This window comes from Nannospalax galili, unplaced genomic scaffold (assembly GCF_000622305.1).
Source record: "Nannospalax galili isolate Female #2095 unplaced genomic scaffold, S.galili_v1.0 scaffold321, whole genome shotgun sequence".
NCBI lineage: Eukaryota > Metazoa > Chordata > Mammalia > Rodentia > Spalacidae > Nannospalax > Nannospalax galili.
Window position 1 is genome coordinate 2,751,894 of NW_008345972.1, and position 25,349 is coordinate 2,777,242.

General features: G+C 48.4%; 1 protein-coding gene and 1 long non-coding RNA gene across 4 annotated transcripts in view; one reads left to right on the forward strand and one right to left on the reverse strand.

Annotated features, from left to right (window-relative positions):
- The window catches only part of Ppm1f (protein phosphatase, Mg2+/Mn2+ dependent 1F), a 31,714-nt gene extending 14,020 nt beyond the window's left edge, over positions 1 to 17,694 (forward strand). For all 3 annotated transcript variants that reach the window (XM_008842201.3, XM_029567862.1, XM_029567863.1), the window contains exons 3-8: positions 681 to 823; positions 5,023 to 5,225; positions 6,161 to 6,349; positions 8,856 to 8,999; positions 12,336 to 12,429; positions 13,819 to 17,694. In XM_008842201.3, coding sequence (XP_008840423.1) covers positions 681 to 823; positions 5,023 to 5,225; positions 6,161 to 6,349; positions 8,856 to 8,999; positions 12,336 to 12,429; positions 13,819 to 14,198 — 1,153 coding nt within the window. In that variant the 3' untranslated portion in view covers positions 14,199 to 17,694. The remainder of the gene's footprint in view (positions 1 to 680; positions 824 to 5,022; positions 5,226 to 6,160; positions 6,350 to 8,855; positions 9,000 to 12,335; positions 12,430 to 13,818) is intronic.
- A 45-nt stretch (positions 17,695 to 17,739) lies between these two features.
- Positions 17,740 to 25,349, reverse strand: part of LOC103741441 — a 73,513-nt gene continuing 65,903 nt past the window's right edge. Inside the window, exons 2-3 of the long non-coding RNA XR_607578.1 lie at positions 21,641 to 21,821; positions 17,740 to 17,765 (exon numbers count right to left, since the gene is read on the reverse strand). This is a non-coding gene — a long non-coding RNA (uncharacterized LOC103741441). The remainder of the gene's footprint in view (positions 17,766 to 21,640; positions 21,822 to 25,349) is intronic.

The window sequence follows — 25,349 nt, forward strand, 5'->3', positions numbered from 1 at the left end:
GCAGGACTGTTAAAACCTGCCCTCTTTAGAAATCAAAGGGGAAGCCTGCTGTATTGGCCAAACAGTGGAGAAAAGTCTGCTTCTCTTGACTTCAAAGACCAGGGCGCTTATTAACTTGGTCCCCTTTTCTCAGGGGCTTGTGAGGTCCCTGAGGTCCTGTTGGTAAGGGGGTGGGGCTTAACACTCCTGATGGACGGGGCCCCCTGGGGACAGAAGAGAACATCCCTGTCATATCCTCATGGCTTTCTCCCCATGTGTGTATGTGTCTGTATTTCCCCTCTTTTCCCAAAGAAGTCAATCATATAGAAGCAGGGGCCCAGCCCACTCAATTATGACTTCATTGAGCCCATCTGAAACACTGGGTGTTCAGCCTTCCACATGTGAATATGGGGGTATGGTACAGTTTTATGACATGCCCTTACCCAAGTCACCAACTTAAACATCTGGGCAGGTTCTTGGCTAGTGAGGCTTACATGCCTCGGGGATACCTTCCCAGTATATCCTATTGGATGATGTGCATCTGCCTATGGGTGTTGTGCAGACATCTATTTCCAGCTCCCTGAGGGCAGAGATCACTTGCTCATAGTGATGGAGGTGAGATGCAAGCCATAGTCTACATCCCAAGCTGGAGTGTGCCCAGCTTAGGTACCCCAGCCCTACCTCTCCTATCTCCTCCCTAGGAACGTTCCACCCCCACTTGCTGCAGCTCTGACCCACGAGGCGATCTCCCAGCTGCTACAAACAGACCTTTCTGAATTCAAGAAGTTGCCTGAACAAAAAGAGGAGGATCAGGATGAGGAAGAAGAGAAAGTCCTTGTAACCTGTGAGTTCCCTTTCCTCTCTTATGACTCTGGAGCTGCTTAGCAAGTAACAGTCAGAATGACATTAAGGGTCAGTGCCAGAGTACTATGAAGGCAGCAAGGTCAAAGTACAGAGAAAACACAAAATGGCAGCAGGAAGCCTGCAGTAGGAACTATGCCCAGTGCCCAGCCCAGAGCCAACTAGTGAGACAGGCATCTGGTGGGCACCAGGCACCACCTGTGTCTTACCTCACGTAAACTTTAGAACCCTTGGAAACAAGTGATGTTTGTTCTGCTTTACACATGGGGAATCTGAGGTGCTGGCTCACAGCCAGGCAGCCAACTTGCTGCTCGTGTAACATATACTTACTACTATCCCTCAGCTGACCTGAGGACAGGCAGCAGAGTGGTATGTTTGCCCATCCATTGCAGGGTACATCATTGTGTTCTAGGTGACAGAAAACACCAGAACTGCCTTGATTTACCTTAGTTGGACCATTAGGTGTCAGCATTCATAATCTTTGTGTGATGATAGCAATAGATGTGTATCATTGAGCCAGGCCCTGCAGTGGCACAGCATACATAATCAGAGGAAGCCAGAAACTAGAGATGAGTGCCAAGAGACCACAAAGCCACTTGGCAGAGAAAATGCTGCCTCTTACTCTGCGTAACTCTTTCCTAGTTAGTCCTTTTCATTCCTTTTCACCGAGGTGGTGTTGGTTTACATTAGACAAGAAGTACCAGAAAGGAAAATGGTAGGTCACAGGAGATGACCCACAAGGGGCTTGTTTTCCAGGTGGTAGAAAGCAGATTTTCCCATTGCTATTCCTTTTGTGTGACTTTAAACTCAGCATTAGTGCATGTGTGGAAGGAAAAGCAAGGAACACAGTAGAAGAAAAGAGAAACAAGCATGCAGCCTCTAGCACCAGTGCATACCAGCCATTCCCCCTCCCTCTGGTCCCTGCCAACCTCCATCCCAGCATGGCTTTGTCTCCCTGCCTGAGAGACAGCTGTCCCAGTGACAGGCAGCTATTGTTCTCTGCAAAGCCATCAGGCTTCAGGCCTGGTGGCAGCTGCCACCAAGGCCCCACAAAGAAAGCACCCCACCTTCCAACCCCACCCCTATTACCCCTTCAAGCAGGAGACAGTGTCACCTGCTGGTGGGAAGAAGAACTTCTGCAGTTGGCAAGGCCAAGCCCTACACCAGAGGCCTGAGAAGGGAGGGACACAGCCAGAGGGAAATTGCAGCCTGCTCTGCCCTGCCAGTCTATCCCAGGCCTGAACTAGTGGCCTTGAGCCCTCTTGGCAAGTCTGTATTCTCCAAGCCAGCCTTGCCCAACTGTACCTGCACAGACTGTGAGGCTTATTGCTACACCACAGGAAGAGATGTGATTTTAGCATCTCTGTGCCTACCTGACAGCTCCTCCCAGTGATAGTTGTGTAGACAGACCTCCCAGGCAGTTTCTGAGGTACAGGACTATAGCCCTTGACCAGAGCAGCAGGCCCAGACTTCAAGAGCCCAAGGACTAGGCATTGCTGTAGGGCTTGTCATCCTCACTTTTAATTGCTGTTTGCTTGAGCAAGGTTCAAGTCCAAACCTACTGATGGAAATAGAAGCAATGTGACCCAAGGCAAGAGAGGAAGCAGCCCAGGTCTGGATACCCCCATGCTCCAAACCTAAGTGTCAGCAGTTTCCAGAAGCAAGAAGGAACCCACAGCAGCATTCCAGGTGGTTTTAGGAATATCCCCTTCTATAGAAGAGAGGAGAGAGCCTGGGAAGTGATGCAGTTGAAGACTAGATGAACAAGGAACTCCCAAGTTCATCATAAGGTACACTAAGTCAGATGTAGGCTGGGCCCAACAAAGTCAATTCTCCCGCTCCTCAGCCTTTCCCTGCCAGGCCCATGGCTATTGTCAAGAGCTTACACGTGCCCGGTCCTGGACATGGTGGCAGCAGCAGATGCTAGCTTCTGCCCCCAGCCTTGATGGAGGATTCTGAATGGGCTCATCCTTCTGTGGCCTCCTGTGTTCACAGACCTTCTGGCCTTTGCTCTTCTTCTTGGCTTCCCCTGGCCTTAGCTCTTTTCCTATTCCACAGCCATATTCCTGGCTAAGAACACTTCTCCCAGTTCTCCATGTCCAGTTGGTAGGGCCTGTGATGCTTGGACTCTGTCTTGTTTTCAGTTGCCTGAACTTGAACACCCCTCTTAAGTGATGACTCTGACTCATTTATACCTGCCACATGCACCAGGACTGACAGGAGTCCTGGAAGAGCATTGTGCATTGGAATGAAGTGAGGCCTGAAAGCTTAGCTCCTGAGTCTCCTTTGGACTCTGTCCTTGGTGATCTTTTCTTTAGAAGCTAGGCTTTGTGGGACTTTTTTCTTTTAAAATCAATGTTGTAGGGTATATTATTTGTTGTTATGTAAGGAATTGGTCCCACCTTTAATGGCTTAAAACAACAGGCCCATGATTTCTCTGAGTCCTTAATTAGGTGGGTGATTTGGCTCAGGGTTTCCCGAGGTTGTGGGGATATGGATGTCCCTGCTCTGGAAAATCTGTTGCCAAGATGTTCTGTCACAGGGGAGGAAGCATGTGTGTAAGGAGGAGCCCACAGCACCCTTGGGCATGAAACCTCAGGTGGCCACTCCCACCTCATTCTGTTCAGCAGCTTACCAGGTCTGATACTTGGGGAACTGACTTGAGCTCCACCCACTGAAAGGAGAAACAACAGAAACTCAAAACAACTATTTGTAATGGAAAAATGGAAAAGCCTTCAGACATTGTACATATAGAAAAAAACTGTGCCCACAGAACCAGCCCTTCCAGAGACCTACTGCCTACATCTTGACTATGCAAATGTCATTTCTGCCCTTTTTTTCTGGGACCAAGGAGGTTTTTTGTGTACTTGTAACTAATCTATATCGCATTTGCTACCCTTTTCTCATTTAAAATTATGACAAACATTGTACATTCTTGTAAACTTTGTAAAAAGGTATTTCTGTGTTGCCACTTAGGTTTTTGTTTCTGATGCTAGGGATCTCACCCAAAGCCTCTGCCATGCTAGCAAATACTCGATCAATGTGCTACATCCCCAGCCATACTTCTTTTTTTTTTTTTTTAATGAACTTTGTTTTGAAATAATCATATGTGCACATGTAATTAATTGTAAGAAATAATGCAGAGCCATCTCCGGTGACATTGTGCAAAGCTGGTAGTATATCACCTACAAGATCTTAACATAGTCAAACAGGACAGTTTCACAACCACAAGGACACTTCTTAGCACCCTCTAACTGGCCACCCTGACACTCCTCTCCCATCATACCCTGGTCCTAACTACTGGCAATGACTAATTTTCTCCACTTCTATAATGTCATTTCAAGAATGCCTGTTGGTGGAATTATATAATATCTAACATTTATGGATCAATGGTTTTCACTCAGCATAATTCTCTGGAGACTGACGTAGGTGGTTCCACTTACTAGTAGCTCTTTCTGTCCATTGCTAAGTCATAATCCAAGGTATAGCCATTTAACTATCTGTAGATTGAAAAAAATCTGGGCAGATCAAGCAGGTATGATTCATGTATAAGTTCTTGTGTGAATAGTCTGCATTTTTCTGGGATTGATGCCTAAGGTTTACTTGCTAGATTATATGGTAGTGCCTGATTAGTTAAGGAAAAATCATTTTTAATAGCAGCTTAATTTTTTTCATCAAGAGAATAGACCAGAATTCATTTATTCCTCTGTCATTGAACATACAGCATTTCTTTTTCAAAAAATATTTTATTATTTTTATTTTATATGTATGAGTGTTTTGCCTACATGTAGGTAAGTACACCTGTGTCATGCAATGGCTGCAAACATCAGAAGAGGACGTCAGATCCCCCGGAACTGGAGTTATGGACAGTTGTTAGCTACCATGTGGATGCTGGGAGACAAACCTGAGTCCTCTGCATCCAGTGTGCTTAACTGCTGAGCCATCTCTTCAGCCCTAGCACTTCCAATTAATGGGCAACTACCAGACATTTCTCATCACCAGCACCAAGCTATCATGCAGGTTTTTTAGGTTGCTGTGCTCAGCATGGGGGTCCATGGAGGCTGGTGGGAGGGGCTATCTCAAAAGCCTAGGGACATGGCAAAAAATGGATGTCGGAGAGTCAGTGAGGCCTTAGCTGAATAGTTTGTACTTTCCTAAAAATTCCCCCATCATCCCCATCAGTACTGGATGCCAAAGGCCTGGCACGAAGTTTCTTTAACCAACTGTGGGAAGTATGTAACCAGTGGCAGAAGCAGGTGCCATCGATTGCCCAGACCCCACAGCGGCAGTGGCTGGTATCCATCCATGCCATCCGGAATACCCGCCGCAAGATGGAGGATCGGCATGTGTCCCTTCCTACTTTCAACCACCTCTTCGGCTTGTCTGTGAGTGTTCTACCTTCCTGGGGATAAGCAGTATAACATAGGGCGCCTAGAGCATGAGTTGGGGACTCTGAGTGCCAAGATAACTGCTGACCAAAACTGAGCCTGGGGAAATAGTGAGAAGCTGCTGTCTTGGGGCTGAGTGCTGGGCAGCTCTCAGAGCACTGCCCTGGACCTTTGGGCCTGGTTTCCAGGCACCTTGCTTTCCACATCCAAAGACTGAAGAAAGGCAGCCATTGATTATGTCTTTTTAAGAAGAGCCAGGTGCCAGGTTCAGACTTGAATTGCTAAGCCCTGCTCAGCCTCCAGCAGCAGAAGCCTCTGCATCCCATCTCATGTTATACTTGCAACAACCTGGAACACTGGTGAAAATGAGGCTCCCGGGGCTGTCCTCTTCCAAGTTTTGCTGCTTATAGTATTTGAGCCAGTTAACTAGTCCAATGGTAAGGGCCATGCTGACTCTTCCAGACCCTACCTTTCTAGGATCTGTTTTGCTATAAAAGGATACCTGAGGCTGGGTCCTTCAGAAGGAATCTATTTCTTACAGCTCTGGAGACTGGGAAGCCCAGGGTCAAGGGGCTGCCACTGAAGAGGGCCTGCCTACCAGTGGGGGCTCTGCAGAGCACCAGGGTAGTGGAGGCATCCCAGGACAAGATAGAAGTTTGCCAAGGAGAAAAGCCATTCCTTAATAGTCTATTCCTCCATAAGTAGATTAATCCCAGTTGCCTCCCAAAGGTCCCCTTTACAGATACCATTAACATAAGACTGTAGAGGTAAGGTTTCCAACACATGAATTGTGGGGCACAAGCACTGCAGCCGTAATACTACCTTAGTTGTTGCCTCAGCTGACCCCTCCCCAGATGAGAGCAGCTGGCTGGTAGTCTAGACTCAGTCAGATGCAGGGCTAGTTGGTCTGACTCCCACTCTACTCCTACCAGGACCCTGTAGACCGTGCCTATTTTGCTGTGTTTGATGGTCATGGAGGTGTGGATGCTGCAAGGTATGCTGCTGTTCATGTGCACGTCAATGCTTCCCACCAGCCAGAGCTGTCCACGGACCCAGCAGCAGCCCTCAAAGAAGCCTTCCGGCGCACTGATGAAATATTTCTCTGGAAAGCCAAGCGAGAGGTGAGAACTGGCAGCTAGCTCTAAAGTGGATTTGAGGAGCTGTTAGCATCAAAGAGTTCTGGTCTCCACAGAGCAAGAGAAACCCAAGTAGATGGTGGTACAGGAAGGGCTTCACCAAGCAATTCTGGCAATCATGTTTTTTTATTCCTTCAGGAGTGGGGCTCAGTTTTCATTTGAAGGGAGACAGCACAGAGCTTGTCCCTTGTATTAGTTTTTCATTACTGTAACAAAATTATTGATAAAAGCTAGATCACTTTATAAAGACAGGAGGTTTATATTGACTCACTGTTCTGGAATGCAAGCCCAAAGGGCCTTACTTGGTAGTGATCTTGCTGGCGGATTCCCAAAGTGGCTCATATGACAAGAGATAGGGAAGAATTGCATGCATATGTGCCTGTCTGCCTGTCTTCTAGCTTCCCTCCTCATAAAGCCACCAGGATCTAACCACAAGGGGCTCGGCCCTCTGCTGTATCCAATCATGGCCTCATCCAACCCCAAATACCTCTCAAAGCTTTCAGGCAACAAACCCCACCTCCCCACACACACCCAGGACCATAGTTTGTTGAAGTTTCTACTCTCTTGATACCTCACAATGGAAATTAAATTTCAACACATGAAGCTTTGAGGGACACACAAACCATAGCACCCCTGAGCCACCATGCTGGGGCCCTACAACATAGATTTGCAGGTGATCTGCCAACCCAGTGAAGGGCAGCCTGACTTATGATGCAGGCTGATCCTTCAGATGAGGATGCTGGAGACTACTACTTTGAAAGAAGAGGTGAGTGTTCACTGTTCCCACGAGCAGGAAGCACAGGGGAGAGAGGCAAGCATGGCCTCCAGGGAGTCTCAGTCCCAGCCAGCCGGGCAAGTCCTGGCAAGCTCAGAATTTAGTCATTTGAATAACCCCTGCCAGCTGAGCTACAAGGATGCCCCCCAACCGTCCAGGACCAGGCCTGACGTCATCCAAGGCAGGGAGAACTTGGGCCCTGTAGGTAAAGAAGAAAGTGTTAGGGGCTTGGGCTTCAAATTGTCTGGCGTGCCAATGAAAGGTACACTCACAGAGCAGGCATCTAAGTCTCTAGGAATTAGACAGCCCTAGGAGTGCCGGTCTCTCCATGACCAACAGGCCCCAGATGTCAATTCATCACAAAATACAGAAAATGTAAAACATGATTAACACTCCCAGTGCCCCTTGCTCAGCTGGTAATGGCAGTATCCACTAAGAGCTGCTCTTCTTGGAGTGATAGCATTGTGTGGGGCAAAGCACTTGTTTCAGAAAGAAGACTCGGAAGAAGACGTACAAACTAAACCTGACCTCACTGGGCCCTCCTAGCAGCCCGAAGGGCAGGTTCTAGTGCTATAGCCATTTTAGGCACTGGGAAACTAATGGTCAAACTGCCTGAGAAACCTGCCCCAGGGAGGAGACACCTGAGGAAAGGGACTCAGTCAGCACACACTGACCACAGACCTCAGGGAAGTTCAGCAGAGCCAGACTATATACCTCAACAGAAAGCCATGGGGCATCTAGAATTATAAGGTGGGGCCTAGTAGCCTCTGTCACATTCAGCAGATGAAGCATGCGGATGAGCTCAGGGGAGTTTCTAAAGCACTTAGTTCATTCCCTACCCTTCTTTGGCCCCCTTCTCTGGGGGTCAAACCTAGGGCTTCATGTGTGTTACACAAGTATTCTACCACTGATCTACACCTTCAGGCCCTTTTATTTATTTTTTTATTTTATCTTATTTTATTTCTAATTATATGTATATGGGAGAGGTGGAATGTGCATAAGTGGAGGTGCCCACAGAGGCCACAGGCATCTCAGATCCCCCAGGAGCTGGAGCTATAGGGATTTGTGAGTCACCTGACATGGTTGCAGGGAATTGAACTCAAGTCCTCTGGAAGAGCAACAACAAATGCTCTTAACTGCTGAGCCATCTCTTCACACCCCCCCTTTATTTTCTTTAATCAGAGTTATTGAGCTACAGTTCATCCCAGGCATAGTGGTATATACTTTTAATCCCCACACTCAAGAGGCAGAGGCAGGTAGAACTCTTGAGCTCCAGGCCAGCCTGGTTGACATAGTGAATTCCAGGTCAGTGGGCTATATAGTGAGACCCTGTCTCAAAACCAAAGAGACACAATACATACGTAATAAGTTGTACATGATTATAGTATGCAGTTGGGTAAATTTTGACTTGTTACATAGTCCCATGAAGCTCCTGCCTCAAAATTGAATGTATTCATCATAAACAAATCTTTTTTCTGCTCTGTGCTGTCCCTGTCCCCCTCTTGGCCTTCCATGTTCATCCCCAGTCTCCTTTGTCTATTTCTTGACAGGACAGGACAGGACAGTTTGCCAGTTCCAAAGTTACGTATGAAGAGGGTCGTGTAGGACATGTTCTCCATACAGCATAAACATCACATCCTGCAGCTATGGGGCTCTTTCATGTGGGACTAACAGTCCTCCTTAACCCTACGTGTCTCTCCCCCCGCCCCCTTGCAGCGACTGCAGAGTGGTACCACAGGCGTGTGTGCACTCATCGCAGGAACAACCCTGCACGTTGCCTGGCTCGGGGACTCCCAGGTCATCCTGGTGCAGCAGGGACAGGTAGTAAAACTGATGGAACCACACAAACCTGAGCGACAGGTAAGGGGTTCCCTCTATCCAAACCTCAGACATTATCAGGCTTCTGTTGTGCTGGGCACATGTTGGGAACCCAAGTCTGAGAACCTCATGGAGAAGCAGAATGTCAGGGTACCCCAGCTGGGTATTATTGGGGTTTACTGGGAGGGGTTCTAAAGACTCCTGGTGCTCCTACAGAGGGAGTGCTCCCTTGCCTGGCTAGAGTGTTCAGGGGATCTGATGTGAGCACCTTCCTGAGAGGACTGTGGGTCCCACTGATGTGAAGCCCAGAGTTGTAGGCAAGAGCTTGGCCTTCTGCCCCAAGAGGCAGCCTAGGAAGTAGAGCCAGCTCAGCCTAGCAGGTCCTGAAACATACATAGGCAAGGAACAGATGGCTACTGGCTGGGAGTGAGCAAAGAAACCACTTGCACTGGGTCTGGGAGGGCTCAGGCCTGAGGCTTCAGTAGGCAGAGGCCACCCTGGAATCCCAGAACTCTAAGATCACTCAGTAGTTTGAGTCTCAAGGTTCTCTCTTGGACATGTAGGTGATAAGTGCTCAGACACTGTCTAACAAATATGTCTAGTCTGTCTCTTGGAGGCAGAGGGAACACTTAGAATCAAGGACCGCCTAATTAGTTGTATACTATTGGACCACCCCCACATCAGCACATAAAGAGCTTTTCTTAAAGATACATGGCATAGCCTTCCATTCACAGTCTGGTCCTTATGGATAGTCACCAAGAGAGATCCTCTTTCAGTTCTGAAAATATGGCAACCATTCTTAACTTTGAATGTCACATTGGTATAACTATAGAACAAGTTTCTTGAAGCAGAGCTGCTAAGTCATAGTAGACACTATAGTCTTGGAGATTTGCCCAACTTCTGTCCTCAGGCTAGACCAACCTGGGCTAAGGTGTGCAACTATAAGGGTTCATTCCCACAGGCCCACCAGGCCATGGAGAACGCCTATCTGTTTCCTGACATTTCCTGGAGAGAAATGAACAAACTACCCCAGATACAGCACCAATGGCAGACCAAAGAATCAGTTCACCCAAGCCTAGCTCAGTGAACCAGTCCATTTATTGAGGTTATTTACAGGAGAGTTGAAGACAGCTGCATTTTAGTGTCCATGAGAGAACACCTCGCTCTCAGAGGGGCAAAAGGTTGCACTCAACTATTAACAGCAGCCTTCAGGAGACAGATTTGGCAGGCTCATGAAAGCTATATCCCTAGAGCTTCCCATACAGCTGCAGGCTGCTCAGGCAAACGGCTTCTCTCTCCTCCCTGGCAATTGTTAGTGCTTATGTAATGGTAGGAAGGGGCCTTGGGAATCTCATAATGTTCTGAGCTTATAAGCCCTGTGAGCTACTCTCCTCCTTGGAGAAAGAGTATTTCAATTGGAAGGAAATTGCTGCATACCATCTTAAAAGGCAAGAATGCCTCCAGGTGGCAGTTTGATTTATTTTTCTCTTCTAGAGTGAGTTTGGTTTTTTTGAGACAAGTTTTTCTATGTAGTCCTACCTGGCCTGGAACTTGCCCCACCATCCTCTACCTAGGAGCTCTTTCTAGTGGAGAAGGAGGCCATAGCAGCGAGGATGCAAGACCCAGGTCCAGAGCTGGGAAGAGCACGGCAGAAAACTATGGGGGTGAGATGTGGGCTGAAGCTTGAAGGTGGATGTGACCTCAGCAAGTCAGTGGTATCCATGAGAGAAGCAGCCAGGGAACTCCAAAGCCACTGACCTGCACCTACTGTGAGCCTACCATGGAAGAATTCTGTGAGGAATCACTAGAAGCTCTCACAACATCCAGACCACTAGAGGGCAAGGACTGGTGTTAAAAGAGTGAGGGTGTGAGGGTTATAGGTGTCATCTGCAGTTACAGGTCACTACAGGTTAGTCGCATCAAGGACCTACCTACAAGGTGTCTTCAGGAGGGAGGAGTCCAGGCTTTGAGTTAGAGATGTGGATGGGACCTGTGGAATCCAAAAGGATTGCTGTGAGTGGTGCTGAGGCCTTGTGGTGCACAGCCCTGATCCCAGGGTAAAGGGTGACTAAAGTGACTATTAATGGGAACTGCTGGGCCATCAGCTCAAACTTTGGCTGCATATAAGCTATTTTAAGAAGGTGAAGAGGCCAAGGCAGGAGGAACAGAGACAATTGCCACAAAGGGGTGGGTGTCAGAAGACAAGGCCATGATGGGTGCCTTGAGCCTGGAACAAGTGTGGGGATAGGGGAAGGCTATGATTAGTGCTGACTGAGGAGGGAATCACTGAAAGAAGAAGGACCAGACACAGGACCTGTGTTACAGGGCCACGATCAGCAAGGCCAGCCAGTCTAGCACATTACTCTGCCGCCCATGCAGACAGGGTGGGCCTGTTGGCATAGAGGCCCTGGCTAGTGGTTTCTATTTTACTTGTCAGGGTTACTGGGCCAGGTGCCCAGCTCTGCCCTTGTCCCCACAGCTGACTCTCAGGGCCTGGAGCTTCCCGAAGGAAGGTTCTGCACCTTAGAAGACCTTAGCTCCCTGTTTTATGGCCTCCTCGGGGAGACCCTATCCCAAGCAAGCTGTGAAGTCAGGAGGTTTACCCAACAAGTGAAATAGGTATATGAATACTCTTATTTATCCAGTAGATGTGCAAGATGCCTCATCCCAGAGGGGAAAAAGGGTGCACTCAGCTATTAACACAGCCTTCAGGAGATAGACTTGACATCTGGGAGGACTGGAGGGGACTGACCAAAGAGAGTATCAAGGGACTTGTGTCTAGTCCAAGCCTCTGTCCATCCTCTTTGCAATTAGGGGAGCACCATGGTCCTCTGGCAAGCAGAGGCAGTGCCTGGAGGTGCATGAGAAGGAAGATTAGGAAGGGGTGGGCAAGGGGTTGCCCCTCATGGCCTGGTACAAGTTCAGTGAATCTTGCCATGTGGCCTCATGTGCACATTACATGCTTGATCCCAATGGTTTTCAAGTAGAGACAGCAGCCCCAGGTTAAAGCTGAGGCAATAGAGAGGTCCACCCTCCGAATCTGGGCTGACACCATTCTGCTGCTCCAGGAACACCTCCTTGACCCAAACACTGCTTGGGGATGCATCATAGCTGGTTGTGTGGGTGGCCCTTCTGCTGTCACTGTCCCTTAGCCATTCCCACAGGTGAAGGATAGTTAGGTTAGTTACAGTTGACCTTATCTATGTTCAGTGGTGTATGGTTTGGGTATATAGCTGAACCTCCCAACTTTGTTCAAGTACTATGGCTTCAAATGTGTCTTAGGAATAACGCAAGCTCTGCTTATGTGGTGGCTTTGGAGTCCAGTCCCTTGCCACCTAGTCTTATCCAGGCCTCTGACCTATGACTGTTTCTCTGCAGGATGAGAAAGAACGCATTGAAGCCCTGGGCGGCTTCGTGTCTTTCATGGACTGCTGGAGAGTCAACGGCACCTTAGCAGTCTCTAGAGCCATTGGTAAGGGGTTGCACAGGTGCAGGGTGGGAAACCACAGGTTTACACAGGGTTAGAACAAAATAATGTGTCCAAAGGGATTTGCAGCATATAGACTTTCTAGACTTACAGTGGAGCAGCCTCTAAATAAACCCATGATAAACTGAAAATGTTTTATGTCCAGAATGTGATCCACCCTAGTGCACACCCCAGCTCAGCATCAGTCTAGGGCAATGACAGCAATTGCCTCCCAGGATTGCCAGCTGACTGTGAGCCGAAATTCCTTAAGTTGAGGGGGTGTGGCTCACTTGGTAGAGTGCTTACCTAGCAAGCATAAAGACCTGGGTTCAGTCCTCAGCTCTACTACCAGGTATGGTTGCACACACCTGTAATTCCAGCACTCAGGAGGTGGATGCAGGCGGATCACAAATTCAAGGTCATCCTGGGCTACACAGGGAATATGAAGCCAGCCTGGTCTAGAGATCTTATCTCAAAAATAATAAGCCAGGCGTGGTGGCGCTCGCCTGTAGTCCCAGCACTTGGGAGGCAGAGACAGGCGGATCTCTGTGAGTTCAAGGCCAGCCTGGTCTACATAGTGAGTTCCAGGACAGCTGGGGCTACAGGGAGATCCTGCTTCAAAAAGACAAAAAAATAATAATAATAATAGTAATAATAGTAATAAATAATGATAATGATAGGTAGAAACATTGGAAACCAGAGGCCCTCTATTCTAGGGTTCTATTACAAACAAGACTATAACTGGAATAGGGCAGATTTGGGGACTGTAGCTTCAAACAGCTGAGAATTTTTCCATGTCCCACCAATAATTGTAGTAAAGATTATTCCCCCACTGGAAAGATTTTATTATTAACTGTTTATTAAAACAGGTCCCTCTAAAATACAGTAAGAAACCATTAGCCAGGGTTAAATTTTCCATAAATGAGGCTCTCTCAACCCATTCATGCTAATGATTCTCTTTTCTCAAAAAAATAAAATAAATGCTGAAGATCCTTTTTTCCTCTTGGAAAGTAGCTTCATTTCCCATTTTCTCAGTATTCCTTCACTGCTGGGACTCAACCCAAGAATAATCCCTCCATCCCCCTGTGACATGTACCCCTCACACTCTCCTGGAGTGTATTGTTGGCTCTTTCCTCATGTTGCTGCAGCCACTGTATCTCTGGATACATGGAAGATGGACAGCCATTGCTGGAGTAGAGCTCTCTGCAGTAGAGCTGAGGGATGGCCCTGCTCCAAAGTGGGTGGAAAGCATTAGGCAGGTTTGAATCTGAATACAGGGCTTGAGAGCCTGCTGGGCTCTGCCAGCATGCCTTTGGGGCTGGGGATGGATAGTGAGGTTGGGCCTTAGGCATATGGGAAGCAAGAAACAAGGCTCTTCTGTCCATTCATTCCTAGGGGACGTCTTCCAGAAGCCCTATGTGTCTGGTGAGGCAGATGCAGCCTCCCGAGAACTGACAGGCTCCGAGGACTACCTGTTGCTTGCCTGTGACGGCTTCTTTGATGTTGTCCCCCACCAGGAAGTTACCAGCCTCGTCCACAGCCACTTGGTCAGACAAAAGGGCAGTGGGTTCCATGTCGCTGAGGAGCTGGTGGCAGTGGCCCGGGAGCGGGGCTCCCATGACAATATTACAGTCATGGTGGTCTTCTTCAGGGACCCCTGGGAGCTGCTAGAGAGTGGAGCCCAGGGTACAGGGGATGTCCAAGCAGATTCAGGAAGCCAGGACTTGCCCTCTGGGCTCTCAGAGCTTGAGACCAATACCTCACAGAGAAGTTAAATGGTCCAGGCCCCCTGCCCCATCCTGATCCTCCCCAAGCCCTTGCGATCTTCCCCTTCAGAGACCTTAGGACCCAACAAGGTGTAGTGGGCAGGGGTGCCCACCCTCACAGCCCTCTGTCAGCACCCCAGTCCCTCATGTTGCCTGCTGCAGCCTGTCTTCATAGCTACAGAACTGCAATAGGCAGCACTGAGATCCACTCTCAGAAGGAAGCATAGGAAAATGACCTCACCAAAGAGAAGATGGCTCAGAAGTACGCTACTCTTACTCCCAGGACTAGGACCAGAAACCACAGGCGTCTGCTGGCAACCTGGTCAAAAACACGGGTTATGTCTTGGGGGAACCTCTCACCGACCTTTTAAGCTCATCCTGAGGTTAAGCCTCGCAGCTTCTCATGGCTCCTCTCTGTGCCCATGGCTGGGGAGGATTTTGTTGACTGATAGGCTTGCTTGACCATGCTGCTTCCCAAAGAGGAGAGATGGGCTTTGCTGGAAAGAGCACCAGGGGACCTGCCCACTGTTGCCACTCATAGCCGATGTCCTAGGGCCATCAGGGCCTTCCAGACCGCTCTCTTTCCCTTGAGCATCCTGGGAAGGTCAAATCAGACATGTGTATGTCTTCTGTTTATGTGTTTAGATGTATTACAGGGAACAGTCTAATCCAGAATCAGTATTCAGGTTTTATCTTCTTTTGTCAGTGCCAAGATGACCCACAGTGTCATGTAATTTAAGCAGAACTTAGCATTTATTTTATTCCTTAGGAAATTTTTAAGTATATTACTTTTTTGTGTGTGGAAACATTTGCAGTATTAACTGATATTTTTTTTCTACATCAAGATTGAAACAGACGTTTCCATGTTGTGTTAATAAGCCACTTAAGTGCCTTAAACAGCTTTTGGGGAGGTGAGAACTGCTGGGCCCACTGTGGATCCTGATAGGCAGACATGTTGAGGTGCTGGGAAGGCATGCTTTGGGCTAAGAAAGTCATTTTATCTCTTTGTGGCTGTGAAGGCCTGTGGCCTGGACACTGAGGTGACACTGGCTTCCTGGCCCACCCAAAGTCTGACTGCATCTAGACTCTGGGACTAGAATGTTTCAGAAGGTCTCAGTATATTTGTAGCCACACTGAGTCATTGAAGACAGTGCTTAATTAAGGAACTTGGATAAACCCAGTAGCCCACCTCCTTGGGGAAGCTGCTAGCAGTCTGCTAGCAACAGCCCACATCTGGCTCCTATGGCTGGTGTCCATCCCTGTTGAACTTTGTCCTCTATCTGAGAAGCTTGAGAGACCTCTGAATGCCTAGTGCAATGGATAGGAGGCTCAGCAACAATACCTAGATGCCTTGGGGAGCTCCTGTGGTATGTGAAGTTAGGCAGGGAAGCCAGGTAGAGGGAGGACATCTGAAGTAGGACTAAAGAGGCCCCCAGAGAGCAGCCTCCAAAGGAAAGGCAGAGCATGGGTCAGGACTGCTCCAGGCCACACTGGCAGGTCCAGAGAACAATGGGTGGCTTAGCAGACTCTTGGGGAGGGTAAAAGTGGGAGGAAGCTTGGCTGTGAGGTCCCCATGGAAATGATCCTAGTCTACCTGTAGAGAGAAGAGCTCCAGCAAGACCTTCAGAGCTTTGCTCAGAGCATCCATGCCCTTCTCAGAAGAGGCAAAGGAATTCACACTCTTGCCAGCATCTGAGGCAAGTTCACTCTCCAGCAGGCGGGTTAGGGAGCCAGCTTTGGGGGGCACACTACCTGTAAGCTTGGTGTTCAGCCCATTCCCAGAGCAGGGATGAAGGACCTGGTGCCCTATAGTTGATTCCCCGCTCAAAGTCTCCTGATAGGAAGCGTCTTAAGCATGTGGTCACTCAGAGAATGACTGGCCACCAACAATGGACTGGGTACTGCTGACCTTGAAGGCCTGGCTGCCCTCTGGAGGCCAGAATCCAAGGTCTAGGTGCCATCTCAACATAGGAATATGGTTGTTGGGCCAGCCTGCCTGTGGCAATGACCTTGAGAGAGGAAGCTATTGACTTCTGATTTTCTCCCTTTTTTGCTAATCTTAATTCTGTTCATTGCTGCTAACACTGGAGTTTTGGCCTTCAGAGGTATGGATCACATCCTTTGGTCCAGTTTATACCCACATGTAGGGCCTCAGCAAAGAAGGAAGCCCCTTTCCCAGGCTTGTCTAAGTGCCTCCCCTACCTCTGAGCCCAACTGCAGTGGTCACAGCCAAGCCTCTGCTTGGCAGAGATCACAGCCAAGCCCCTGCCTGGTAGAGGTCTGGGACCAATGTTGGGCACTGCTCTATCCTTACCTAGAGAGCCCTGTGTTCTGCTGCTGAGAGCTAGCCTTGTGCTAGCTCCTAGGCACAGGGAAGGACCCTTGACTAGAGCTGGACCAGGAACCACCACTATCCATCTCTCAAGACTTCTTGGCCACCTCTTCAGGCCATCATCCCAAGACTAATGACAAGAGGGACTCTGGTCTGAAAACCTTGATTCCACTTTTCAAGTCCCAGCTTTGTCACCAGGTCATCAAGTTGTACCTTTCCAGGCCTCAGTTCCCCTTTGGTAATGCGTGGAGGGATGTACAGCATTTCCAGCAGGAAGTCTAAAGGTGCAGAAGCTGCTCGAGGTGAGCAGTTGCCAAAGCAGAGGGCCCCATCCCCCACCATAAGTAGAGAGGGGGGATTAAGTATTATTAGTGTCTATTCTTAAAATTAAGTGGGCTGGAAAAGAACTGAGTTACAGATGCCAGTGTCTTATACGGAATACAAAAGCTGAAACAGTCAGACTGCTTTTGCAGGTACAGCTGACTCCCAACTGAGGCCTGTGGGGGTGAGGGGTAGGAGGGTACAGCCTGGCTTTAAGGGTTTTTGGTAAGAATCCAGGATAAAAAATAGTGTGTTTTAAGAGACATAGAAGCAGAGTATCTGCAGCATAGCCTTTGGGGGGGGTGGTCTCAGGCCCCATGATGAGAGAGGCATAGGCACCCAGAGGCCTTGGGTAAGTCCCTGCCATTGACCATGGTCTGTCTGCTCCTACCCTCTTGGGTTCAGCATACAGCACCCCTCCCTCCCCATGGTGAGGTCCAGCATGGGCTTCCTGGTTACCTCAGCAGTATTCTCAGGGCCAGGAGGATGGCCCTGGCCCTGGCGCACACTACATGGAAATTGGGTCAACCTGTATTAAGCAAGCTGTGTTTGTGGTTTGATTCTGCCTCCATAGCCCCCAAGGGTCATTGTTTGGAGTCTAGTGCTTTCACTGGGCACTTTGCCAAATATACCAAGCTTTGCCAAATATACCAAGCTTTGCCATTCATGTGCCATGCAGGCCTTGCCAAGGGTTTATCTGTATACATCTCAGTGGGTTTCCTGGGAGTCATGTGCAACAGGGAGTCTTGTTTCCCTGATCTTAGGGATAAGTCCCAAGGTGAAGAGCTCAGAAGGCAGCCTTCTCCTGGGGCCCACTGTACTGCTGTCAATAAACCATGAAATCGAGACTCACCTGAGTCCTACTTGCCTCTCTTACCTCTAAGTGTCCATGTATTAGTTGCTGTGTGTCACTGACAAAATGCCTGACAGAAACAAAAGAGGAAAGATTTTGGTTTATGGTTTTAGAGAGTTCAGACCATGGTCAATCCCATGTGCTTGGGCAGGAGCTTGTGACAAACTTCATGGCTATCCACTTCATGACCAAGAGAGTGAATTACTTTCTTCAGACAGGTCCTGCCTCCCAGTTTCCCAAAATAGTGCTACCAACTTGGAACCTAGCATTGAAAACATGAGCCAAAGAGGAACAATTCAGCTTCAAACCCAAACAGTCTGATCTCTTTGGTGTCCATAGTGTTTGGAAGCTGCTGAGGTTTGGGGAGACCATCTAGCCAGCCCTGAGACTCAGTAAGAGAAGAGGAGTAAGGCCCCAGGGGCCTCAGAACACTGGGGAGACCCCATAGCATCTGTGGTGCCTCATTTCAGCCAGGAACCTGAAATGCCTCAGGCACTTGACTCCCAGAACAGTAGTCCACCTTGCCTATGGACACAGACCCTCACGGTACTTTCTGGAACATGTGCACAGAAGTCAAAGCACAGCTTTTTTTCTATCCCTGTTCCTGTCCCCCGCCTGGCACTCTGCACTTCTGCATGGATGGTTGGCCTCCCCACCTGGCCCAGAATCAGCAGGAGCAAGACCCACTCCACAGGGCAGGGCATAAGCACCCTCAGAAGACCTTGTGTGCAGTCAGGAGCATGGCTGGAAAAGGCCTGAATTGAATCCACCAAAGTCTCACTGCTGGTGATTCCTGAGACAGGGTTATATAGGTCATCATTCTTTTTCCTTGTTTCAGTTTTGACCTAAATTCTAATTTTAATTTAAAACAGTAAACATTTGGGGGTGGTTTGGGGTTTTTTGGTTTTGTTTTGGTTTTTTTTGTTTTGTTTTTTTCATTTTCAGTCAAACCTGTTTCAGAAGTTCAATGATAAAATTCCACATTTTGGATATATCATTTCTAAATACTCAAGTGAATTAAGTTATTTTTCTGCTGCTGTGATAAAATGCCGAGATTTAAAAAAAAAAAAAAGTTGCTGATGTGTAATAACACTTGTAGCTCTAGAATTACACTGAGACCTTAAAAAAGGTTAAAAGGGGGCTGGAGAGATTGCTCAGCAGTTAAGAGCACTGACTGCTCTTGCAGAGGACCGGGGTTCAATTCCCAGCACTCACATGGCAGCTACGAATTGTCCTTAACTCCAGTTCCAGGAGAATCCAAAGCTCTCTTCTGACCTCTGCGGCATTGCACAACACGGGTGCACCCATACATGCAGGCAATACACTCATACACATTAAAAACTATATAAAAATAATTTTTTTTAAAAAAGGTTAAAAAAAAACAAGTTGGGGAAGAAAGGGTTATTTTAGCATACAGTGCCAGGAGAGATACAGTCCGTGGTGGGCACATCATGGTGGAAGGAGCAGGAGGCCAGCCCAGCAGTCGGGAGACAGAACAAAGTGGAGCCAGGCTAAAACCTCAGAGTCCACTCCCAAGTAAGTAATGTCTCCAGCAAGCCTTCACCTCCTAAAAGTTCTGTAACCTTCCCAACCAGCACCACCAGTTGAGGATCCACAGTCCAGGGACCCAAGCCTGGGTCTGAGGGCAACAGCCTGGGAAAGCCCCTCCAGCAGTGGACTTCAGTGGTAGACAAAGTTCACTGTTCCTTATGAAGGGACTGGTTCCTCACAACCATTACAGTTAGTGGACTGCCCCCCCCCATTTGATTCTAGAGTTGTCCTCCCTCCACAGTGACCTCTGGGTCGGGGGACTTGCTCCCCCAAATACCTCAGCTGCCTTGAGCATATGCAGGGTCAAGTAGGCTGGAGCTCCCAGTACACTGGAAACTATTCTTCAAGATGAGTTGGAAACCTCTTTATCCTTAGGGGTCAGTACTGTCATTTCAAGTCCAAATGACAGAAGCAACCAGTGATGGGGCTCAGCCCAGTCACTTAATAGACATTGGCCTGACGTGTGTCACACTGCTTCCCAGCAGTGAAGTGAGGGAGGACAGACAGGGCAGCGAACAGAGCCAGCCACCATGTCTCCACCCAGAGTGGGGGATCCACTGCCTGCCAAATCCACAGGGCCAGTTCTCCAGCCTTGGGAGGGGCACTTTGTCTCTAATGCTGTAGCTTCTGCTGTGCTTTGTGATTCTTTCCTCAAGCAAGGAGTGGAAGAAGCAGATAGCAGCCTCTCCCTGGGCTACTTCCAGGAGTCCTAGAGAACACTAAAGCTGCCTGCATTAAGCACAGCCCCAGAGTACTAGGGCAGGTTGGGGGGATATCTTCCAATAAACTAGTTTTGCTTTAAAAATGAAAATGAAAAAATGCCCTGAACTGTTCCTCAGAACTGGGAGATGCATGCATGCCCTGGGGCTTTCTGGATGACGGGCCTAGGTCTGCTGCACCCCTCTCCCAGCCTGCTGCTCCCCTCTCCCAGCCCTCTCCACCCAGCCCTGTCTGCCTGTGTTTGTGCACTCCTGTTTCCCAGCCTTATCTGCCTTGTTTCTCTTAGTCCTTCCAAATCACTCAGAGTGGCCCTTCCAGTGCTCCAGGGCATGCTTCAAGGAAGCTAGCCTAATCTACTCCATTGGGCCAATAGTAAACCGTGGAGAGGGGGTTGCTGGAGCTGGGGTGTGGCAAAGCCAGGCAAGCGGCGGAATTCTTTTTTTATTGTTTGCATACTAACTTCCCTCACAATCCAGCATCTGTCTGTCTGCCACTCCTCTTCCCTACAAATCTTTGTCTAGTGCGCTGATGTGTAGCCTGACCCCAGTGCTCCCTTCAGGGGACCCAGCTGCCCCCTAGGCAACAACCCCAGGAGATTCTGCCAGGATGCAAGTCTGGGGGTTCCTGATCAGGCCCTGCCCCCTCTGCTACCCATTCATCCATCTGTCTTCCCCCTCCTCCCCACCCACGCAGCTCCTCCAGAGCTCCTGGCAAAACCTTAAGTATATACTGTCTTACTGTTCCCTGATGAGTCGGCTCTGTATCTGAATCTCCAGATGGTGGTTTGCACTCCCCCTGTCCTCCAGTTGCATGTAGCTTGACGCCCTCTCTCAGGGCCACCACATGGGGGTGGGGGAGGCCTGAAGGACAAACGGGTGCAGTGGATAGACAGAGGTTTGATCTATCCATAACTTGTAGTGGTTCACCCAAATGACCAGCGTATTGGGATGGGGTTAGGAGAGCTATGTGTTAGACTCTGCCAGGAGAGGACACGCTAAATCTATCACAGAGAGCAAAGGCCACAGGCTGCCAAGGAAGGGGTGGAATTGGGCCTCATGCCTACCAAATGAATGTTTGCCTCTGAGGAAGGGAACGGGAAAGTGAAGTCACCCAGGCTGAGTCTGGAATGTGGTAGAGCCAGGGAAAGAGAAATGGGAATCCTGACTAGCAGACTGATGCCAACCCTGACCCCAGAGCTCCACTCTGGGGACCCAGATACCCCAACCTAGTCCTGCATACCCATTTCATCAGCTTGACTGGGACCTGACTGAGCTCTGAATCAAAGACAGGTCAAGGAGAGGGATTTGGCTGGGGACACACAGGCCACCACAGGTCCCTAATCCCAGCACTCAGGAGGCCAAAGAAGAGGAATGCAAGTTCAAACCAACCTGAGCTATGCAGGGAGACCTTGTCTCAAAAACTCAAAACAAGACGGCGAGGCAGATAGCTCAGCTGGTAAAGAGTTTGCCTTACAAGCATAAAAACTTGAGTCCAATCTCCAGAAGCCGTGTTTGGAAAAAAAAGTCTTGATGGTATGTGTTCAGTGCTAGGGAGTTGGTGACAGGAGGATTCCTGGGGTCACTGGCTAGCTAGGTGTATTAGTCTGGGTTCTCTAGAAGAACAGAAATGACAGGATCAATAGACATTAAAAGGAGACTTAGTAAATTAGCTTACATGATTCAATCTGAGTAGTCCAACAATGGCTGTCTCACACCAGAAAGGCCAAGAATTCAGCAGTTGCTCATCCACAAGGCTGGTGCTAAAGGCCTGGAGGATTCCTGGAGAGCTGCTGGTCTTTAGTCTACATTGGAAGCCAGAAGAAGCTGGTTCTAGTACCAGTGCCGGAATGCAGGAACTGCACCAACAGGGTAGATGAGGTTAAACAGGCAAAAGCAAGCTTACTTTCGTCTCCCACATTTAGGGTGAGTCCTTCCCACATCAAATAACCTACCAAGAAAATCCCTCACAGAGCCTGGTACGGTGGCAGCGCTGGGGAGCCAGAGGCAGGCAGATCTCCATGAATTCAAGGCCAGCTTGGTCTATATAGTTAGGTTCCTGACCAGTCAGAGTTACATAGTGAGATCTTGTCTCAAACAAAACAAACAAACCCTCATGGGAGTGCCCAACAACCCACCTTTTAGTTGATTCCAGGTCCAGTCAACTTGACAACCAAGATTTACTGTAACACCAGCCTAGCCTACTTGGGGAGTTCCAGGCCACTGAGAGACCTTTATTTCCCAAAGAAACCAGGTAGATGGCATCTGAGGAAGGATACCCAAGGTTGATCTCTGGCCCTCACATGCATGCCAAACCACATGCATGCACACCTCCACACATATGTGCACCCCCTCTCATGAAATGCTCAGGAACACATACACATAATGTAGGCCAGGCTGACTGGGCAGCAAGCTCCAAGGATCTTCTTGACTCTGCCTGTGGTAGAATTACATGTGTTGCCATGGCTGACTTTGTTTATGCATTATCTGTGGATCAAATTCAGATCCTCCTGCTTGCAAGGCATGCATTTTACCAACTGAGGTGTCTCTCTAGCCCATTTTCCAAATTATTGGTAATGACTTGGTAAAGATCAGAAAGAAAAGTATTATTTCAGGAAACTAAAATGAATTCATTCACCAGTGTCTGCTGAGCAATTTCAGATCACATACTGGTGTGAACTGGAGTAGAGAAATTAGAAGACAGGCCTTCTTCTGTGTTTACACTTTGGAGAACTAGTGGAAAAGGCAGGAAGAATCAGGTGGATGGGAGCCAGAGGCCTCCCTACTCAGCCAGATATGACCCAAGGGGAACAAGCCTGGGAGGCTTGGAAATGGAGTATCCTCCTAGAGAGCTATGGGATAATCGCCTAGGGAGCAAAGGGAGGCACAGAACAGACTACAGGCCTCATGTCTCTGACACTCTTAAATGAGCCTTGAAGCTCCGAGACAGATCTGGAGAGGGCTCCAGAAGTGCAGAAAAGCCTTGGGCAGGAACTGGGCAGGAGTTGGGTGTAGGGTGGGGATTCTATCTACACTAATCTCAAAGATCAAGAAAAATTGATCTATGTGCATTCTGGAGTGAGAGAAATGTCCTACATTCTTGATTTGGGCCCTGGTGATATAAATGAGCACATTTGTCCAAATGCATTAGATATTGTACCTGAGTTCAGTGCAGCACACCCCAACGAACTTCTGGACAAAGGATAGATGCCAGGCATGTGGTATGTGCCCATAATCCCAGTACTTGGGAGCCCAGGGCAGGACGTCCGATCACAAGTTTGAGACTTAGTGAGACCCTGTCTCAGGATAAAATAGCTCAGGTCAGACTCTGGCAACCCAAGTAGTGGTGTCTGGGGTCCTCCCTCGGAGGTGCCCTAAAGCAGGTCACGGATGGTGAACCAGCCATGCTTGAGGGTGGTTAGTGGACTGATGCTGGAGGAAGCAATGGTAATGGGCCATAACCACTGCCAAGATGCCTGCATGGAGGCTGACCACTGGGCCAAGACACAAGTAAGCCCTGAAAGGGGTGGGATTAGAGATGGTACCCTCTGAGCCACACCCTCCCCGTATGCCCAGGAAGAGCTTGTCATCATAGCTGGGCAGAAGGAATTCAGGGTAGAACCCCACTGCCTCCTTCCAGAGAGTCAACTGATCATTCCCACCCCTGGTCACCACCTGCTGTATCTGCAAATTCAGATGGCAGGTGTGTATGTGTGCATGTGTGGGATTGTGTGTGTGTGTGTGTGTGTGTGTGTGTGTGTGGACACATGAGTGTCTATGTGGATGAGGATGCAAATGTGTGGATTTGTGAATGTGTCTGAACATCTGAGTGTGTGTATGAGAGAATGCAAGTATGTGAATATAGAATTATATGTCTCTGTGAGTACGTGAGAGTATATGTGGTGGTGTGTCTGTGAGTTGTGTGTGTACTACATGACTCAGGGTAGCAAGTGTGAGTGTGCTGTGAGAGCTAGTATGTGTGAGCCATGTGACTGCCCATGCGGCTGAGTAGCTTTAAATATAACAAATCTCTTAGAAATCAGATGTTTCTATCAGCAGTTGGTCGTCAACAAGTTTTACTGAATTCTCCTCTCTCAGGATTTGATCACTTGTTTGGTTTAGAAAGTGAATATAGAATTAATACAATGTGTACAGAATCCCCTTTGCAGCTGCCAAAAAGCCTGGGGTGAGTGGCAGCCAGAGACCTTAGAGGTGGCAGGTCTTCACCTTGCCCAAGCCCCTCTCTTGTGGGATACAAGGAAGTGCACCCATATATGAGGAATGCCCTGGGGGAGGGTGAGACACTTCAGGTGGTATACATGAGAGTGCTTTATGGTTAGCTTTAATGGTCAACTTGACACAATGTAGATTCACTTGGGAAGAGAGTTTCAATGAGGGATTGTCTACATTGAGTTGGCTTATGGGGTGGGTCTTAATTAGGTTAATTGATGTGGAAGACCCAGCCTCCCCAGACAGGAAGCCCTGAACTGTGTGGAGCAGAAAAATCAAGCTGAGCACAAGTGAGCAAGAAAGCATGCATGTGTTCGTTTCTCTCTGCTCCTGACTGTGAATGTGATGTGACTAGCTCTTTGAAATTCCTGCCTTGACTTCCCCACAGTGATAGACTGTAACCTGGAACTGTAAACTGAAATAAACCCCTTTCTCCCCTAAGTTGGTTTTTGACTTGGTATTTTATCACAGCAACAGAAACAAAATTAGAATGCACACCTTCTTAAACACCAGTACTTGCAGTGTACAAATGGATGGTGTGTGTAAATAGCATCATCTGAGCTTAATAAAGGGATTGCTGGCCTAGAAATGCAACTCAGCTGGTAGAATGCCTGCCAGTCTAGCATGCATACATGAAGCCCTGGGTTTTGATCCCAGTATCACATAAAACAGGCATGCTGGTACATGTCTGTAATTCCAGCATTCAGGAGGTGGAGGCAGGAGGATCAAAACTTCAAGATCCTCCTCAGCTACATAGGGGAGGAATACATGAGACCCTCTCTGAAAAAAGAAAAAAAAAAGTGGGTGGACTGTTTAGCGTAGCCCTCCTTAGCTACAAGGGACAAAATTCCAAGACCTTGAGTTGCTGCTTGAAACAAAAGACTATACAGAAACCACAAATGTAATGCCTTTTCCAACTTAACTAAGCACTTACCACATACGATGGCTATCTCTTTTGCAATCTGAGGTAAGTCAGAAAACCTAGCACAAATTTCCTTTTCCTTCTTCATAACGTCACAGAAAAATTGTTCTGTCAATCTTACCAAACTCAGCATGCAATTTTTTATTTCCTTATTAAGTCAAGAATTTTCACCTTTTCACTTAAAGGAAATACTTTATGGCTTCTCATTGCTATATCCAAATGGTCATATATATAT